Source organism: Platalea leucorodia, assembly GCF_965183815.1.
Source record: "Platalea leucorodia genome assembly, chromosome: 4".
NCBI lineage: Eukaryota > Metazoa > Chordata > Aves > Pelecaniformes > Threskiornithidae > Platalea > Platalea leucorodia.
Window position 1 is genome coordinate 124,767,269 of NC_138826.1, and position 21,300 is coordinate 124,788,568.

A 21,300-nucleotide genomic window follows, 5' to 3' on the forward strand; every position below is an offset into this window, starting at 1 on the left:
ACCATCCATATATCATGACACTCACTGAGTCTACTCTGGAGCATGGCACAATCTTGCAGGGAACCCTAGCCCTGCCTTATTGCAAATTAGGACCTTGGAGGACTTTAAAATTCATGGGAGGAGTGAGACTGGTCAAGTTGCAAAACCCGGGCCTGGTTTTTTTGCCACTCCAAGAATGTGTGGGGAGAGGACATCTCAAGCTGGGGTTGGGCTCTATTTTGTTGCCCACGCACGGGGGTCTAACATGACTTGAGATGTCCTCAGGACCTCAGCTGGTTTTCATCTTATCCACCAGAGGGAATGGGTCTCCAGTAGACTCTGTTGTATTTGCCAGCCCCATCTCACATACCCCAGGCACTCCAGTTGCAGCAGACAGCATGGATGGGCAACTGAATTGCGTTCCTTGCATAAATAAAAACACCTGTATTTCAAATTCTCCTTGTATATTCTCCATACATCTGTGTTTAGGCACCTGAATTAAGTCCTTATGTTGCCACTCCATATCTAGGTCTCCTTGCTGGCTCTGTCAACTTCCACTTTATAATCTAAGTCAGGGTACACTCCTTCCATGTGGCAGCCCCTTTAATTTTGTGCCTCAGCTCCAGTGCACATCTGACAAGCTTTCTAAGCTGATCAGAGTGGTCATACAGCTTTTCCCGTCCCTGTTCCCTCCCTAGCTGTTACCCTAGATACTCACTGTGTGATATCTAGATATGCCACCCACCAGTGTGTAGTGTCCCAGAGCAAGGGCGAAGTTGAGATAACAAAGGTGTGTCCCCTGTCAGGGAACCAGCATACAGGAGGTCCTCTAGAAGGCCCCCAGTTACCACTGAGCACCATTATCCCTTTCTCACTGCATGTTCTAGCACACGAGACACACCTCCTAGCCCACGGCAGACTGCGTGCTGTGTTTCACATCAGAGAAGAAGAAACCCCAGAGATCATTCTCTGCAAAGGCTGAAGTTTCTGCAGTGCTAAACCTGAGCTGCTAATGTTTCTGTGATGGAGACAAATCCCAAGTAGGACACCTAACTCACAGGGCTGTATCAGGAGAAAGCTGCTGCTGGAACCCACTGCACAAACTAATTATCTTCCCGCACCTCCCCACTGCCCTCTAGCAAAATAAGCTAATCAAGGAAGAAGATTGTTATCAAAACACATTTACCACACGCCTGCGTCTTACAGTCCACAGTGCCCAGTGTTGTCCCCGAATTGCCTCAGGCAGACATGGCCACCAAGATAATCAACCTGTGAAGGGCACAGCTCTGCCCTGCATTGCTGGGTAGACCAGAGCAGCAAAAGTGCTCCCAAAAAGGACACAGTGGCATCTAGGGAATGGAAGGATATCAGCAGGGTTGGATGCTCAACATGCAGGTACAGCGATGGGTCAGCTCTCCAGCACTACTGATTGATTGACTATTCTGCTCAAAGGGACAGGGCTGGTTGAGAGTGGTTTATTCAATGTCATCGCCAATCTGTAACGAAATGGGATTCCCAGGAGCCTCCATTTCACTCGGGGCTTTATGACCATCAATAGGCATGCTCCCTGTCCCAAGAATTTCCTCCTGCTCTCTGGACTAAGAGCCCTGATCTCATTTCAAAAGGCCATTGGAGAGCTGTCACATTTGGGGCTATTTCCTCTGCTCCAAAGGAGAAGCAATGCCTAGGTGTGAAATGATGGGTACTTTAGCTATACCTCAGCAGACAGATTAAAGATTATCTAGGCTCAATGCAGAATGCTTAATGGGCCAATGTCACTCTACAGAGCCCCCCTGCTGTGCGCTTCCCTCTGTGCGGAAGGCTGAAATGCTGAAATGCCATCTCCAGTTTCGATAACTACCTGAGAAGAAGTGGGAATCACTCTGTGCCAAGGCCAATTGTGGGAAGATGACTCCACTTTCCCCTGCTATCAGATGGAGAGGTTCACAGGCCATGTGCACGGCTGTCTGAGCACCAGCTGTGACCAAGGAGGAGTCAAACCAAGCACTGTTTGGAGACAAGGCATCTTGACAGCTGGTTCACTCCTACCTTTGCCACCATTGACTGGCAGCTGATTGGAGACTTTCAAACCAAATGAAAGATTTCAGATTTCCTGCAATTATTTCCCCCCCCATCATTTATGTTTTTCTCCCTGTTGTGTACCAACAGCATGTATGTGGCAATCTCCTGTTGCAATGAGAAGTACCCCCAAATACCTCAGACACACAGGGGTATTGAACATAGCAATTGAAATAGCTCTGAGCTTCCCCTCTGATGGAGACAATCAGCCCAGCTGGCTGCAAGTTTCCAAGGTAATGCAGGATTTGAGGTAGAAGCCGTTTGCTCTTTGCGTGGCTGATACACCTTTAGGAAGATTAGGACAATTATCATGTACCTTTGACATGTAGAGGGTCTCCCAGATATTTGAAGGCACCAAGAGCTCATCCATGGCAAGACGATGCTAGGGCAGGAAAGGATACAGAAAACTTTTCCTATAAAAAAAGTTCCCAACCATGATTGCAAAGACTTATTCATCATGCCAGGCAAATGCAAAACACCTGCAAATTGCTGCCTTACTCAAGGGACTCCAGTTTGCACCTTGGGCTTGGGGAATACAAAGCAGGGACAGCTGAGGCCCTGGTTTCTTGTAATGGAAGCTGAGGGAGTCTATAGGATCATGAGCCCCTGCACAAATCAGTAAATCACTATTTTCTCACTATCTATCTGTTAGAGCTCGGAGTGGCACAGGACTGGGTGTGATATTTCACCTTCCTGCCCTGCTGGGTCCCTGGAGCCTGACCCATACAGCCCTTCCCAGTGCCCTTTCCCCACGCAGCACTTGAGGTATCCTCCCTCCCCTGCGCAAGTGGAGGAAAAGGCTGGGAAGGAAAAGGGAGGAGGTGAAGGGGAAAAGAAAGAAAAAACCTCAGCCTGAAAGACAGTCACAGTCTTTCAGACAGCAGAAAGTCAAGCAAGTAAAAGACCCTTCAAAAAAGGTCTTATTGCAGCATCTGTAGGTGGCTTAGGTTACCCGAGACTCTCTAGCGATTCAGAAGACTTTGACCAAGAAAGTTAAAGCCAGGGACGATCAATGAGCCTCTGCAAGCAGCATCGCATCAGGTTACCTGCTGAGACGAGACAGCGGGAGCTGCACTTTGTAACTTTTTCTTTTTTTTTCCTGGTCTGGCAATGAGCCTGAGCATGGATAACAAACCTCCTTTCCCCTCCACACTAATCCCTCAGTCCCTAGAAAACAACTTGTTTAAGTGCCCTTTTTCCTCAATATCATATTAGAAATGAGAATTGTAATTTCTGGGTACACAAGTATCCTGCAGCTACAAGGCAGACGGGAAGAGCTGGAGAGCAGGAGGACGTGGAGGACAACTTCACAGATAAAGGGGTAGGTGTCTGCTGCCAGAGGACAGCATAAAACCCTTGTGAACAGAGCTGTTCTTTTTTGGGGAAACCGAAAAACTCTCCTATGGCTTCTCAAGTGTCTCATAAACACCATCTCTGCTGCTGCAGCTATCCAGTTAATCCATGGTCAGCTCAGGCTGAGTAATTGTGCATACCAGATTTTGGCCATCCCTTGACCAACCCAGAGCCACCAAAGGGATCCAGGAAGGTGGCTGATATGGCCCATATCTAAAAAGGCTTCTGTCATTGCTTCTTCATGGGGTAAGGATACCTACAGGAGGCCACTGCATCTTGTTCCCATAGTGCAGGAGTAGGGAGGGCCTCTCCTGGCATGTGCTCTGCACCTGGGGTGCAAAGCCAACAGAGCCAGCTCGGGTTCCTAGGTGAGGTTCTTGAGTGCCAGAAAGACAGAAAAAGCACATGTGCAGCTCCTCACAGATGAGCAGAGGAGTGCAGAGAGAAGTGACTCCTGGTTCTGCTACCTCCACAGTAGGACAGACTGGGGATGCTTAAACAAGCCCTTTTCCCTCTGCACAAAATGTCAGTTCCTCTAAACCAACAGTGTTTGTTGATGGTCTGCTTTGCTCAGTCTGTAGAGCTGGTAAAGACTTCTGGGGGAGCAAGAAATCACAGATGCCCAAATGTTTCACTTTAGTGAAAAAAAAAAAAAAATAAAGCTTCACTTCAGAATGACTTTTTACTTTGAAATTTTAAGCAATTTACTAAAACCTGAAATAAAATCCCAAAATAAGAACTTCTGAGGTCTAAATGAATCACACTCCAATTACTAAATGATATCAGCCCCTTCTAAAATGGCTTTCAAGAATATTTCTTATTAAAAAAAAATAATTAGCCCACTACAAGCTGGGAAAAAAAAAAAAAAAAGTTTTGAAATATCACAAGTCCTCCCAGAAAATGAGACTATTTTCCTCTCTGACTGCAACTTATGACCTGCCGGCCAAGGCACCCCCATAACAGCAAGGACAGATCCCAGAGTAGGAGGCGGCTGGTGCCGAGGCTGCAACCTCCCTTAAGGACAGCTTGTGCATGTTCTACTATTCATTCCAGAATTACACAGAAGCTACATGAAGATGAAATTAGGCAGCACAGCCGAAATCTAGAAGTGGCAGCCAACACAACAGAGCCTGGAACAGGTCAGCATATTTCCCCTTGATAAAGTGTTACTTCTCCCTATAGGGATGCTGCTGCTCTTCTGCGCCAAACATCAATTCTGCTGGTACTTGGGGTGTTAAGCACAACCCAGAGATACTGTGCAGGGCTGAAAACTTGTGTGGTCACCACGTGCACATGGATCAGTGCTTATGCGTGTCTGCTCTGGAACTGGTGCTGGGCCAGGCAGGGATAGAGAAGGCTCATTCAGCTGCAGAAGGGTTTATCCCTCCTCTGGGGAAAAAGAGCATCCCCTATCTCTGTCCCTCTGCCTGTGAGCGGGAAAGGAGGTAGAGGAGGGTAGTAGTTAGGCTATGGATGGAGACAGAAGAAACTTGCCGGGGATTTGGAGGGGTGGTCAGATATTGGATGGCATCTTTGGACACTGCTGCATCTGACATAGGAGGAAGCTGCAATTCATTTCAGGCTTGGAGAAACTTCGCTCTGCTCTCCTCCCTCTCTGCAGCCCCCCTGTTCAGGCTGGCGACATTGCTGTGACCTTGCAGCCAGGCACGGAGTGCCTCCGTGCCAGCTACTAGCTTTTCAGCCTGATTCCTCCACCCCCACTCCTACCCCAGCCCTTCACCCTCCCCTGGAGACCAATGCAGCAACCAAGCGCCACATTTTCAATTTACACCAACTAAATGATTCATCACCGCCTAAAGAGGCCTGAACAGAGCCCAGGAGGGGAGCTGAGCTATAGCAGGGAAAGGGAAGGGGGGACAAGATCTGGGCTAAAGATACAGAGATGAAAAGCTCTGGTGACCTGCTCTATATCGGCTCTCCTCTTCTCAGGGCAAAAGCCAATCAATCCTCCCCCCCTCCTTTTTCCTGCAGCCGTCTATGGGTCTGTCTGTCTCTTTCTCTCTCAGCAGACTCGAGTTTCTTGGTGTAAGGTTAGGACAGCAGAGCCGTGGAAATCGATTCCTGAGCCCTGGCACACTGCCCTCCGCGCAGACAGCCAAGCTCCGCCATGAGACGATGGATGGCGAGCTGTCCCCAGGTGTCCCCAGACCTCTTCCGTGGTGGAAGCTGAGGGTAACTTGGAAATGGGGGTCTGGGGAAAAGGGTCTGCATCAGCCCTTGAATTGCAAATCCCCAAAATAAAAGAGACCCGCATGGGAGAGACAAAAAGATAGATGCTGTACCCCATCTGGCAGTTTTCACCTATAGATGCTGTACCCCATCTGGCAGTTTTCGCCTGTCTCCCAGTCTACCAGTGTTCCTCTTGATGGTTTATACTGGAGGAGAAAGATGGGTGAAAGGCATGGCTTTGCCCACAGGCAATCTGGTTTCCAGTACCACTCTACCCCAGGTCTTCCACAACCCAACTGTCTCTCCCATCCCTTCCACAAAACAGCTGCCACATCAGCATGGCTGGATTCAGCTGTGCACTGCAAAGTCCCTGGGATTCCTGAGTGGTAGGGAAGAGAGAAGGGTTAGCACTCACAAAGGGAAATGCTTATGGCACATTTCCCCAGAGGTCCTTGTGCAGGAGCCATTGATGATGCATCCCACTTGAGGAAAAGTCTGTTAATGAATCTTAAGTGGTTCCGATGTGCAAAAAGTGCTAATAAGGGGCTCAGTATTATGGCACTCTTACCCTGAATATTCTGCACAGCCAAGCCTTGTTGAATGGGATGTAATTGGCTCCCCTGATCTCAGGGCTACCTAAAAGGACGAGGAAACTGAGACCCAGAGAGGAACACCTGGGGCTGCACTGAAAACCCCTCCCAAACTAGGACTGGAAATCAGATTTCTTGACTGCAGTGGAAAGTAGGGGGAAGGAACAGACTGAAGTGGGTTTTGATAACATTTGCCTTCTGACTGCTTCAAAAAAACCCACAGGGAATTAATCTCAGTGACCCTGCTGCAAGGTACATAAATAAGAAGTGCCTCTCTTTTCCAGATAAGGTAACAGAGGTTAAGTGACCAGAAGGAGGAGGGCATGGGGATCCTGCCATCAACCAGGTCCAGACTGCGAGGCCAAACTTCTCCGTGAAGGACCAAGTCTGTATGGGGGTTTCTTGTTCTAACTGAGTTGATGCTGCCACCCTTGCTCGTCACCAGCTGTCACATTTCTGACACTCCTTCACAATGAGCTGCTGGACAATCTGCAGTTGTCTCTGACCCTTTTGTCTCCTTTTGAGGATTTATTGCTGGATGTATTGATTGCTTGTTGCTACTGACCCTGGACGGCAGGAGATGAAATATCTAGCATTGAAGTGGTACAATCAACGGCCAAATTCATGCTTATCCTGTACTGCTTGCACATAGTCTGTGCTGTCCATCCATTGACAGCAAAACACAGTGCTCTGCAGGATGCATGCAGGATAAGATGAGACGGAAACATACTATAGAGCTGTATATCAATTGGAAATATCCTCAGGTCATCAGGGTGAAAGTTTCATGGGTTCATGCCTACTAGACCACAACTCAGGAATGGTTTGCCAAGGATCCCTTGAACAATTCCAGAGCCTGAGTCGAGTTTTTTGCCAAGTTTTGGGGTGGATCACCTAGATCTGATCTGAAATTGAGCAGACTGTCATGGCTTTGGATGAGGGTCACACAAGCTAAAGAGCATCCACAGAAGGTTGGAATATGGTACAGGTTTTTTCCCTTTTCTTCTGTTCCAGAAAGGAGATGTAGCAAAGAGAATCACTTCAACTGGAGCACTGTCTCCACTAGGAGAGTTTGCAATGCAACAGAAAGAATTCAGAGCTTAACTCAGCGGGAGAAGACAGACACACTGCAATAGCAGGATCCATCAGAAAAACCCTCCATCACTGCCAAGGACACTGTGAGACCTGGAGTGACAGCACCCTGCAGAGCCACGCTCAGCTGGACACGTTTGGTTAGACAGATGCAATGCACTTTTCAGCCACTGTCTCTGCTGAGAGGTTCTTGGCAAATGAGACCACCCTGCCACTCATAGCCAGGAGCTCAGCCAACCTGACACCTCCCTCTCCCCAGCTTTGGCAGAGGGGTCTCTGCAGGAGGAGATCACTGGCAGTGAAGGCTGCAGAGAGGAAACTTCAAGATCAATAGCATCATTAAAAAGTCTAGAGAAAATAAAGCCAATTAACTAATCTCCCAGTCCTGAGGACACCTGGATCCAGTGCTCCTTGCGAGGCACTTGATCAGCCAGTACTGCAGAATAATGAAATGGTGAAATGAGGCCCCATCTTGGCCTGTTATACAGAAGCCCAAGAATGTGGATATAGACAAATTTGCTCAGCACCCTGGCTGGATAAGCCAAATCATAGAATCATAGAAACATAGAATCATAGAATCGTCAAGGTTGGAAAAGACCCTTAAGATCATCGAGTCCAGCCGTTAACCTAGCACTGCCAAGTCCATCTATACCATGTCCTCGAGCACCACATCTATCTGTTCTTTAAATACCTCCAGGGATGGAGACTCAACCACTTCCCTGGGCAGCCTGGTCCAATGCTTGACCACCCTTTCAGTGAAGAAGTTTTTCCTAATATCCAACCTAAACCTCACCTGGCGCAGCTTGAGGCCATTTCCTCTCGTCCCATCACTCGTTACTAGGGAGAAGAGACCGACCCCCACCTGGCTACAACCTCCTTTCAGGCAGTTATAGAGAGCAATAAGGTCTCCCCTCAGCCTCCTCTTCTCCAAACTAAACAAGCCCAGCTCCCTCAGCCGCTCCTCATAAGACTTGTGCTCTAGACCCTTCACCAGCTTTGTTGCCCTTCTCTGGACACGCTCCAGCACCTCCATGTCCTTCTTGGAGTGAGGAGCCCAAAACTGAACACAGTACTTGAGGTGTAGCCTCACCAGTGCCCCGTACAGGGGCACGATCACCTCCCTGGTCCTGCTGGCCACACCATTCCTGATACAAGCCAGGATGCCGTTGGCCCTCTTGGCCACCTGAGCACACTGCTGGCTCATGTTCAGCCAGCTGTCAACCAACACCCCCAGGTCCTTTTCTGCCAGGCAGCTCTCCAGCCACTCCTCCCCCAGCCTGTAGCGTTGCATGGGGTTGTTGTGACCCAAGTGCAGGACTCGGCACTGAGCCTTCTTGAATCTCGTGCAGTTGGCCCCGGCCCGACGATCCAGCCTGTCCAGGTCCCTCTCTAGGGCCTTCCTACCCTCCAGCAGATTGACACTTCCACCCAACTTGGTGTCATCTGCAAACTTACTGAGGGTGCACTCGATCCCCTCATCCAGATCATCAATGAAGATGCTGAACAGGACCGGCCCCAGTATGATCAATTTGGCTCATTTGTGCTCATTTGCCACAGTTGAGTTGACCCACACAGGACAAATGCTCAACTTTAGGGTCAACATTTTCCCACAGTCAGCATACACACCATAAGGTCCCTTCGAAATCTGACTTGGAATGGACCTCATGATGCTTCCAGGGACCTGATTCCTTTCTAAGGGCAATGGAGACCATGACAAGTCTGAAAGAGGAGTGGAAAGTTGGAGGTGCTGAGACAAGTGTCTGAGCAGTGCTGCTAGTCAGAGCCAAACTACCTTAAGCAATGGAAACAAGAAGGTAGTTGTCACCCAGAGAAGAGCTGCTGGAGGGTTTGATTTAAAGCGTATCAGGGTGGACAGATGCTTCCCTGGTGCAGTCAGCAGACTGTGGATCAGGTGGTTGAGGAGATCTGACCAGCCTCTATCACCCTTCTCTTCCAAAAAATGCTTCTCAGTTAAACAAAGTCTCCCCCAGCAAGTCCCAGAGACCTTGCTGGAGGTACTTGGGTGACTCATTGGCTCAGCCAGGGACTGCGACAGCATTTTGCATCTCTGCCATGTGTTATCACAGCCATTGATGGAAGATGGTTGGGGGAAAAGCAGGGCTGGGACAGTGGCAAACACCAGCAGGTACTTACGTGTTGTGAAGAACACACCATCCACAGTGAGGATCGCCTGAGCCCAAGCACTCGCTGCAGGTCTCGTACTGGCTACACGACTCCACGGGCACCCGAGTGAGCTGCAGGAGGAAAGGGGACAACCTGTCAGGCTTTTCACAGGGCTCTGCAATGCCCATAATGACTTGACGGAGGTGCCACCCTCCCTGTCCTCTTCCCCTGGTGCCTGTCCTCCCAAAGGGACATCCCTGCAGAGCTTGGAAGGCTGGGGCAGACAGAGGGATGTGGCTGCAGATTGCTCCAGAGTTCAACCTGGTGCAACCCCTGTCCAGATCAGCACTCAACTTGGTGCAGCCCCTGTTGAGATCAGCACCTCCCCTGTGGATTTCCCCTCTTCCCTATGGCCTTTCACACTTCATTGCCAGATGACCTCACTTGCACGGCTTAACAGGGAATCAGTACATCAGGCAGATTGTGTGCAGACTGTGGTGACCTGGTACCCTGAGACAATTAAAGAACATGTGATCTTCTGCAGCAAGTTAAACTCACTGAATCTCAATGCTCTCCAACACTCTGCTTGTGGACACTGTTGCTTTCTGGCTTCCTGTGAGAACTGAGGTCTTGTGATGTCTTTGTCTCCCTCCCGTGACCTCCCACACCACCGCCGGTCCCAGGAGAGCGTTAGGTCCACTCCCCATTGCCCGTGCATCTTTCCAGCCATCAGTTGTCCTGTCCCTGGAGAAGTTGTTCCCAGCAGAAAAAGGACAACAGCTACTAGCCTGGGTATTGAATGAGCTTTCTGTCACCCTGACTTTGCAGCTCAGAAGGCATTAGAGGTGGACCTGAAACACCTATGTACTGCCAAAATACTGCACTTTATTATCTTTTTTTTTTTTTTTTTCTTTCTTCCTTTTTAATTAAAGTATTTCAGTCAGAGATTTCAAAGACAGAAGGGACTGCCTAGCCTGACCTCCTGTCTAACAGACCAGAGCCTTTTGATTCCTATTAGGTTTTGTAAGCCCCTTACTTCTTTTGAAGCCAAACATACAATTTGGGCCCAATAACCTGATAGTCTCTTTTCCATTGAATAAGCTTCAGAGAGCTTCTATAATATACAGTCAATTGCCAGTGCCTTCACCCCAGCTCATGTCAACAGGGAGAGTTTATTCCTTCAGATGATATAGTGTGGTATTATCCTCATGAAACACCACTGAGACCTGCCAACTCTAAACTGCAGAACAGTTACTCGTGACAAATGACAAGGGAATACACCTGGATCCGAGTGACAATTTTTTACTTGGTGCAACATTCAAGAGAGTTTGAGCTGTGAAATGACAGATTAAGATTAATTCTGACTGATTCCGTAAATGAACGAAGAGCTGGCTTTTATATATAAATATATATCAGGTAAAATTCCAGCTATTTATGAAGACCTTTTCTGTTTGTATCAGAAATTGTCTTCCTAACCCCTATACAGACACCCCACATGGTAGTTGATAGTCTATGAGCAAAAGCTGAAAATACGTATTTTTACCTCTGGCAGGTGGCAGTAGCTTTAGAAAACTTCACATAGAAATATGATGGGATTTATTTACTATTGCATCATTGCCTGTGTCAAGTCACCCAAAGAAACCAACTGCGGCTACTGAAAGCTTTTAATGAAAAAGGAAGAATGTGGGGGAAAAAAAAAAAAAAAAGCCACAAAAACACCTTTCTCAAACTGAATCTATTGGCATGAGCATAAGAACATAATCAGGACAGACCACAGAGCAACGAAAATGGGAAGATCAAAACAGCGAGTCATTCAAACTTCTGTAAGTATCAAGAAGTTTCAAAGGTAGGATGGTTTGGTCACAAATGCCATTGTTCCACCTTCCTTAAGCTTCAGGTCAAGAAGGTATCAACTGTTCATCACATATAATTGTATGTTCCAGGATTTCACCCAATTAGACTTATGTTGAACCCAATAGTCTGTGTTGCATCCAACTTCCAAAAAGACATATAATTTTTTACAAGAAGACATCAAGGCATGGACACCTTATAACTTCTTATGTCGGCCATTCCCACCTGTTATTTCCACCTGAGAAAAATATATTTTGAATTATTTTTCCTTAATCACATCTACCTTGACCATGTCTGCACTGTGAACATCAGAGTACTTCCAGAAGAGACAGAAAATTCAGTTTTGAAAGACTATAAATCTGTAAATCGTCCTCTATTCAGATGCAATTGATTGTGTAATCTCCACCTTGTAATCAGAAATTTGTGAACACAGTTGGGATTGGCTATGCGGTTCCTATCCAAACTACCCTCAGTTTAACATATGGTGCTGCTCGCTTTATCCTCATTAGCTGCAGATAGTTCTTCTGAACTTCATTTTCTGAGCTAGTTTACATCTGTCTTATAGAAGTGAGCCTTGGTTAAGAAGTTTAGATCAGAACATGCACTTTTCTAACATCTAGCAATGTTGGGTTTGAATGTTCTGAGTCAAAATCCACTTGTGACTATGATACATGTACAAGAAAGAAGTCCTAGAGGACTGAAATTTGCTATTTCTTTGCAAATTGCTACAAAAAGAGTAGATACAAAGCAGTCTCTGTAGGTCATATTATTATTATTATTTAATTAACCCTCAAAGGATATCCAAGCTCCTTTCAGAGGCAGGAGGAACCTACTGGGAATCCAGATCTTCATCTTTGCAGAAATGCTTCCTTTTTCCCTGCATTTAGGGTACTCAGTCTCTATAGGATATAGTTTTTATGTTGTGTAGGAGCACACCTTGCTTGTGTCGCTGTCCCAGAGAGCACAGCTATGCAGTACGAGCTTGCACCAAGCTACATCCCACACCCTGTCAAGCACACCAGAGCAGTAGGTGTCCTGTGTCACCATTTGCATTGTTATGTGTTATTCCTGCTATATGAGACCTTTTATGAGTTCACTTCCAGTAGCTTTATTGCGAGATCAATTAAAATTGTACCACGCTGATAGATGTCTTGGGCTGTAAGTGTCAGACCTTCTAATTAATAAAGAAAGAAACTACAAAAAACAAAGGAGCTGCGACTGAAAGGAAAGCCACCTAGGGGTCGTCAGCTGAAAAGAAAAAGAACATCAAGCAAATAAGGCACATCAGAGGTCTTATTTTCTTTTGGAACATAAACTGTAATTAATTCAGCTCAGCCTTCCAAGTTGAAAGTTTTGAGAACTGACCGTACCCCCTGGGAGCAGTCACCTTTTTATGCTGCCCCTAAAATATCTGAAAAAGCGAAGTCCATGCAACCTCCCAATTACAGTGCCTTGACATTATTCACAATGATGAAGGGACTAGACAGCACTGAAGGCTGAAATCTCCATTGTAAACCAGACGGTGATTACTCCTTCCACCCCTTCTCCATCCTTGGAAAGACTAACAAACTTTTCAAGGTCATTTCCCAACCTCAGTGAGGCTCCCTACCGCTGGTCTTTCATCGGGGTGGAACTTGGATTCAACATTTTGAAGCAAATAAATATAACTATGGTTTTAGCAGACAGAGGATTAACAAAAGCACGGTGTCCTTCATTTTGGGGCACGATGAGCCAGGTTAGAGTCATTTATATTCCTGCAGCGGTCACGACTTAACTGATATTTTGGACTCACTGTGCTAGAGCAATATATGGATATAAAAAGAGACTGCTGTTGTTTTAAGGGCTTATATCACATATGTGATGAAGCACATACATATCCTCATTTTATCAATGAGAGCTGAAGCTAAAAGCGAGGTCACATGCAGCTGAAATAGGTGCTATCTAAATGTGTTTGAAGACTTGGGCTTAAGGCATCTGAGAAAGTTCATGCAAGAAGTCCAGGAAAGACCTGATTATTGAACACTAAGTTATTAAGTGCAACATATTTAGACTTTGGGTTCATTGAAATATTGAAGAAATGAAGGTAAGGTTCCTATAGATCCTTGTCCCCACACCTGATGGACATCTAGGAGCTGCTGTGCTTCCAAGGCTCTGTCCAGAGAAGACCAGAGGGACAGATGATCTCTGATCATCTCCGAGGTAGGCAGCATTTCCAGAGCAGCCAGCCTACCACAGGATTTCCAAAATCACTGCTGTGCAGTGGAGGGCGTGAAAGACCCAGGAGCCACACCACTAGCACCTTGCATAAACAGGGGAGACCAAAGGGTCAGGACCTGTATCCCTCAGGCAGCTTCATGATCTAGACTGTCCCCTACTCACAGCTATCTGGAGTGAGATGCAATCCCACAGCCAGTGTTGGACAAGTGGAAAGTGAATCTGATGTCCTTCTCAAGGACAGCAAGAAAACGATGAGCAGGTCCAGGTGCCGTAGCTGCAGCAGGATTTGAAGAGATATTTCACTTCATCAACACTTTCATTCACAGGTCCCCAAAGAAATCATTCATGAGTTTCTGGCTTACAAGGACATCTTGAAAAATCTGCCAAAATCTGCAAACTACAGTACAGTTCAGAGCTCACCTGCTACATACGACTTCAGGGCTTTTCACACAACACCAGGGCCGTCCTCACCTCTGATCTAGCCTAAATTCTAAACTGCAGCTTCTCCAGCTCCCAGTCTCACGTCCACCCTCTATTTCTAGTATGAATGAGTTACAGCAAGTCATTTAAAACAACATGATTGAGGTTTTTGGATCTGATAGACAGTAACAGCTAATCCTGTTAGAAATTTGGCTCCCACTTCTGCTATTATATATTCACAAAAGCTCCTGCTATGTGCTCAGTCATAATTTTCTGGCTTCCATTTCTGACTTTTTTATTTCAATATACATTACTTTTTTTCCCCCTTAAACTGCCAACATTCTGGTCAAAATGTGAATCATTGCTCAATTTCTGCTGTTATAATTGGATGTTAATACAGCGGTGGGATTTATTCAGTCTGATGGACTAAGTTAATTTAAATGTACAAAAAGGCATCTTAAGTAGCCAATTTCCTTCCCAACAGTCAAAAGATACATTTCCAAAACACTGAACAGTGACTCTGTCAAGCCATGTGGGTTCTGTGAATGCTGCTATCTTTCAAGACTCAGCCAGCCCCGAAAAACTGCAGAAAGATTAAGAGAGGAGCTTATTTGATTTCAAAGCCTTGAATAAGAGTGTTCATGATAACACAGTTTATTAAGTAGAGCAAGGCAAAAAACACCTAAGACACCATGGGTGGAACCAGATTCTGCACCCTTAACAGAGTCAGCAAGCATGTTCGGTCACCCACACGGAATCCCAGGATGCCAATTTTAATTTGGCCTGAATTATGGACAAAGGGACCTGTCATGTTTGAGATCTTGTGCCTCATCCACCCAACTTACAAACTCAGGAAAAAGCAGGAACACAGAAAAGAAAAGCTCAGGGAGCTGAAGCACATTTTAGTTATACTGGTAAGAAACAAGACTCACACACATATAGATGGCTGTAAAACTGGTTGGAGAGGAGATGCTCCTGCGGGGATAGAGATGAGGATCTGGGTTTGACTCCAGCCTGCCACTCCAGCATGATAGGTAAATAATAACTTGCCAATCCCACTGGGACAGGGAATGTCATTTCTCATCAGACACCCCCAAGGTCTTTCTCTTCATTGTAGCACTCTTCCCAGTAAATCCATGCTTACATACTTGGAAAACTGGAGGCTTTAATTAAGGAGAGTTAATTGGAAGCAGCAGTAGCTGTCAAGGACAAATGACACAATAATTAAACTGGGGGTCAATGTCCCGCTGTGTGGCAGGGTAAATTACCTGTCCAAATATACTTGTTCGCAAAGGGCTTCCTACCTACAGTTGTGTGTGTGCTGCTTCTCCTTCTCTCTCCTTTGCTGTGCTGAGCTGTTCTGCACATCTTTGGTGAGAGATGTCTTTACTCTGGCATTGCCAGAGCAAATACCCAGCCACAATCACATGCCACTCACAGGAACAGAGGTAAAGCAAGGAGACATATAGAAAGTTTTGATTCCCACAGCCTCTGTGCCAATAGCCCCAGAATCCTTTAGGGTAAGGCTGAGAGATGTCAGTTCCCATCAGATGCTCTCACGGTAAGATTGCTGTAGGTGCTCCTACAACAGTGCAATTTTCTTTGCACCCCTTGCAGAGCAGTTCTCTTCTCCACGCCTCCCTTGGCAGGACCCTACTCTACAGCTGGCTCAGAAAGCCAAGTTGGGGACTTTGAGAAGGTTTTATTTCTGATCCATCAAGTCTGTAAATCTTGCAGCTTGTGGGGAACAGCTCCTCTGTGGGAGCGTGCAAAGCAAGGGTTTTGCCCTCTCACCAAAGTCTGTCTGCAATATCAGAGTCTAAGTCTAAGCTAGAAATCCAGGCCCTGCTAAAGGAGGAACCTTTGGCAGGGTAGGATTTGTCTGCTCTCTGTTTTAGATGTCTACCCAGGGATGAGATAAATCACACCCTGGATGTTCCTATGTCTATCCACTGAATATAAAGGAGTCTAGACAGCCAGGTCAGATGGAGACATTTACAACATACACATTGAATATTGGGTGAGGTGAATCTCACTCACATCAATGCCATACTCAATTTTCTGCTGTTCCTCTAATCTTGCCACTGCAAACAATCCCCAGACATGTGAAGCTGTCCCCTTTTCCTAATTGTAGCACCAGAATAACCAGTCACAATACAAAATGTATTTTCTTTAGTCACTGGGAGAGTAGTAGAGGAAATCCACTGTTACATAGCTAGAAAACTGTTCCAGGAACTCAAAAGACCTTGTGTGATGACATGGACTGTGTTTGAACAAGTGCCTTTTACCATCTGCTCTGTAAATACAGCCCTCGTACTTTGCTGCATCCAAGCTCATTCCTGCTCTCTGTTCTGGCTTTATTTACAAAGGAACAGACACTCAGATAACAAAGATTATCTCAGTCCTTCTCTAAAGGCTGGGCAGCTTCCCAGGTTCCCCCTTCACAACTGCTCAGCCTACGCCCTGTGCTGTCCCTTCTTCAGAGAAGTCTACCATGCCGTAATGACTCTTCTCACAGAAGCATCAATGCTTGAGGACAAGCTAGAGACATGTCATCCTGCTATGAATACAGCTGGCAACCTGGAGATTGAAGAGTGTGTGTCCAGAGGTTTCAGCATTGAATCTTATTCAGCTTTCCTCCAAATTCACTCTTGTTTTTTTCCCTACCAAGAATGCAAAGCTCTTCCCCATCTGGGATAGCAACAGTGCATCCCATCGGCATGCTGATGTGCTCTCTGTACAAGACAGAAAATTTATTAGGAATCCTTGCCCCTTGTAAAAATCACAGTTCACCAGCTCGGAGGTGTGGAAGGAGTGTCAAGTGATTTTACCTAAGCCTGATGAAACCAGCCACCTTTTTACCCACCCTTCAAATGATCAGCTCTGTCCAACTTTCTCTGCCTGTAGTATTCAATCTGTGTTTCTCCCTGCCAGGTCCAGGTAGCTTCAGATCCCCCCTGCCCTGTTTACCACTAAATCTTTATCCCACGGTCAAGTGCTTCAGTCTGTAAACTGTGAGGCAAATGAGATTTGCCTAAATGTTTGTGTTCAAAAGCCTACAAAATAGAGCGCCTCACGTCACAGTTAACGCAGGGCCAGCCTAGGCTTAATGAGAGCCAATGCCTGTGTGGTTACTGAAGCATGCCTGCTGAGCAAGGGATAGATCATTACCCAGGCTCTATAAAGACTATATATAGACTTAATTGGGACCTGTAATGGAATTTATGTCACTGCAATGGGCTTCCTTAAAGTCCAGCATCACTTGAAGGCTCCTAGTGGAGGCGTGAACAGTTAAAGCACACAGGGAGAAATTAATAGTTGTTTCTAATGGTGATGGCTACTTTCCAGATCACCTTTTTCCACCATCTTTCCAGATGTTCCCATCCTCACCCTCAGTTATCAAGGAGCATCTTCCTGCAGATTCATCCACCTCAGCAGCCCTCTCAGGTAGCCTATTGTGTCTCCTTGTTGTCAACGCCCATTAATTTAATCCTATCACCACTCCAAATCCCACCTTTATACCCTCATCATCTCCTTGGGTTAAGCTGTCTTCATTCCAGTGTCTGGAGGATCTTTGCTGTGTCCCCAGTCACCCTCACTCCCTCTTGGATTTCTAGCTCCACCACTTGACGAGCCATGCAGTTCATGAAGGATTGATCATGTTGATCTAATTCTCTTGTGCAGGATTGTACAACCCCTACAAACATTGTCAAGCTGCAGAAATCGTGGCAGACAGTTTGAAAAATGCCCTTTTCTTCAGTTGTGATCAGACTTTAAATTCCCTGTAATAGCACATAAAAACAGCTGTACTGGTTGGGATCGACACTCCACATATCCCAGTTCCTTGTCTTCAGCCATGGCCTTATGGCACTAAGGAAAGCATAAGAACAGGATAAGCATATATGATATCTCCCTTGTAGCTGCCCAGCTTTTGGCTATTTTCATTCAGGGGAACTTGTGAGTCTTATGTGTCTCTATTCTGTAACCTGAACAGACATTTCTTTAATTTTCTGGTTTACCCTTGAAATCACATTGACTTTTTGCACCCACAGCATGCTTTGGCAGGGAGTTTCACAGTTCCAGAGCCCACTGCTTGAAGGAATCACCTCCTCTGGTTTGTTCAGGGCTTGATTTTCAACAGTTTAATTTCATGCCCTGTAATTCTTATATTTGAAGAGGTGGTGAACAGTCACTTCCTATCCATCCCCTTCTGCCATCCACAATTTCACCAATCTGAACCATACACCCCAGCTCACCTCTTCCCAAGCTGAGGAGTTCCTGCTTCTTCAGTCACACCCCACATGGAAACCACTTCATACCTCTGATCATCCTGGTTCCCTTTCTCTTTTGACCATTTATTTACCCTTGTTAGCTAAATGTTGGGCAAAAGGAGAGGCTACCTGGTGGCCTAGGTCATCTCTTTAGAGCCTTCTGCACCTCTCTCCTCCCTGAACTCTCAGGCACTGACCACATCATCAAAACCTATTAAGCTACTGCCTTTAACAGAGTGCCACCTCTCAGCTTGAGGCACATGACCGTGCATATCCTTCAGGCTCATCTCAGCTGCGAAAGAAAACACATCAGCTTAAACCATGATTAAGACTGCTTTATCACAGGCTCAGCAAACGGCAGGTAACTCGTAAAACTGTATGCACTCAATTGCTTTTAGCGATGTGAGCATACAGCGGTACTGAGCTTCACACAGCGCCTCAGAGGACACGATTCTCCTTGCCACAAAAAGGGACATTTGTTTTGTTCCCAGATACCCTCACAAATACCCCCCCACCTTCAACCTCTCTCCTCTCATCACTGCCTGCTCTCCTTTTAGAAGTCATTCTCCATGCGGTGCCATCAAATCTCAGCTGACACGAGCTCTGCAGCCTGCCGCGGGCAGCATCAATTGGAGTGACAGCATCAGCTGAAGAGTTATGAGGTCACGCTGGTTAATCTGCAAACCAAAAACTTAAGATCTGAAGCAGGGAAACCCATGATAACCTTGGCTTGCAGTTGATCCTGAGCTGCAGCAAAGATACACTAACCCAACCTAGAGACACAAAATTGGGACTTTCCACGGCTATTACAATACCTCTGCCTCTCCAGAGCACTCGCCACCAACAGCGTTACTGAGTATTTCAGTGAAGAGTTAACCAAGATCCAGGGAGAAAATGTGAAGCAGGTTGTTCTTGAGCCCTTAAATATGTCTCAGTTTATTAAATGAGAGAAAACCAGACAGAGCTTACTGCTCAGTTGACTCCTGTGAGAGCTCAGTGCGTTCTCATGGTTTGGGTGGTAATTAGTGCTGCCAAAAAGACAACGACCAGGCAGAGATGAAGGCTACTATTTTGGGGCATATCTATTTGCCTTTAGATATCTCTTCTGTTTGTTTCAGCATGGAATAAGTGAGAAGAAGTTCCTGGCAAAGCCCAGCTTGCTCTCTGCAGCACTTTTATTCGTGGAGGGCTTGAAATAAAGAATTCCTACTGAGCACAATGAGGGTTGCTCCATCCCAGCCCCCAGTGCCCATATTTCAATGGATTAAGTGCATAACCTAGTGCAGCAAGCACTACACATGTTTTCCCAGCTTTCTCAGACATTCATCTTGCCATAAAATGAAAGTTCAAGGACATTGAATTCAGGAATCATATAAATGCATAACATTTAAGGTCAGAAGGGACCATTAGATCATCTGTTCTCACCTTCTGTACATCACAGGCCACTAAATTTCTGCCATTTACCCTTATACTGAACCAAATAATCTCGTTTTAGCTAAAGTGTGTTGCCTAGAAAGACCTCCCATTTCGATGTGAAGATACCAAGAAATAGAGAATCTTCCATTTCATGGGCAGTTTGTTCCAGTGGTTAATCACTCACACTGTAAAAAGCTTGTACATGCCTCACTTTTCATGTGAATTCATCTGTCTTTGGCTTCCAACCACTGACTCTTATTCTGTTTTTCTTCTCTAGATTGAAGAGCCCTTTAGCCTGCTGTTTTCACCCTGTGAAGATGCTCAGACTTGTGAATCAAGTCATTCCTCAATATTCCTTCTCATAAATTAACAGATTGAGATTCTTTCAATCCCTTTCAATCTTTCAGTTGAGGAAATCATACCTTCCCGCTCCCTAGAAATAATTTTTGCAGGTCTTTAGTGCTCTTTGTCCTATCTCTCAGTCCTCTTTTACAAAAGGATACTCCAGAGCTGACCTCAGAGCACGACTACTACTCGCCTACTCTTTTGCACTTCTCCAAGGATGGAGGATGGTGTCAGCTTGTTTCTGCTACAGGCTAGACTAGGAAAAACCCTTTGCAAGGATGTAAAGAAACAACCCGCTCATCCATTTCAGTCATTGCTTTCTAGGACACGTCTCCCACTTTCCAGCCTGACCTACATTCCTTCTTATGAGACAGAGAAGTTTGCATTTGTTTTGTTTGAGGGAGCCAAAGTCACCCAGCCGCTCTGTTCTCATCACCATTAATGCTGAGCTACTCATTGCACCACTGAATATTTTATCCGTGGGATTTAATATCAACTTCCTGCTCATTCATGAAAATTTTCAATAGCATTGGGCCCAATATTGATCCCTGGAGAATACTACTAGGAAAACCCTCAGGCTCTTCAAGAGCTGCCAAGTATTAAGCCATTTCAGAGATTTTTCTTTGCTATGTTTAGCTGTTTTTTTGATAGGAACAGGCTGTGGTGTTGACTCCAGTGCTGTACAGAAAGGTAAAGACAGGGCATACACACAATAAAACTTCATTTCCTCAAAGAATGAAAAATGACTTATTTTTCATAAAAATATATTACCCAACTGCCATTTGGCCCAATTCAGGAGTAAGCATCAGGAGCTTCGGACTTATCCAGGGACTTTACTACTTAGTATTACCCCTTCTAGCCACCATGAATCACTAAAGCAGGGGTCTCACTGATGCCCTAAATTATGAATATATTCCCCAGCATATTTGATATAGGGCATTTCAGGTCTCAGGTGTGTGAAGTCACCCTCAGAGGGGCCCTGCACTACCAAGTATCTGTGTATTGTAGTTTTACACCTGTCTAAAATGCCTCAGTGCATAGCCCAAAGTTAGATATAGGATCAATCTGGGCACTGGAAACCTGTGGGGCTGTTAGGAGATGTGGTTGCTGAGGCTGAGATGACCCCCAAAATTGTGGTTGCCCCCTGACTACAGGCACCACAGTGGTGCAGCAGGATTGATATAGCTGGTTTTGCTGGCATCCAAAAGCATGCATGGGTCATCCTTTCTCCTGACTGCTGGTAATAACTCTGAATTCAGGCCTTTGCATGAATCCCTAAGCTTGTGCAGCAGCACACAAGGTGCTTCATTCCTCCAATCAGTTTCTGTTTCCCTTGCACTCCTGTAATTTTTTTGTATTTTTCTCCAGCCAAAGCA

The 21,300-nt window shown here is 46.0% G+C and overlaps 1 protein-coding gene across 1 annotated transcript in view; it reads right to left on the reverse strand.

Annotated features, from left to right (window-relative positions):
- The window catches only part of PLXNA4 (plexin A4), a gene marked incomplete at both ends in the record, with an annotated part of 424,475 nt that overhangs the window by 144,205 nt on the left and 258,970 nt on the right, over nt 1–21,300 (reverse strand). The window contains one exon of the mRNA XM_082308764.1: nt 9,435–9,535. Within this exon, the coding sequence (XP_082164890.1) occupies nt 9,435–9,535 (101 nt within the window). The remainder of the gene's footprint in view (nt 1–9,434; nt 9,536–21,300) is intronic.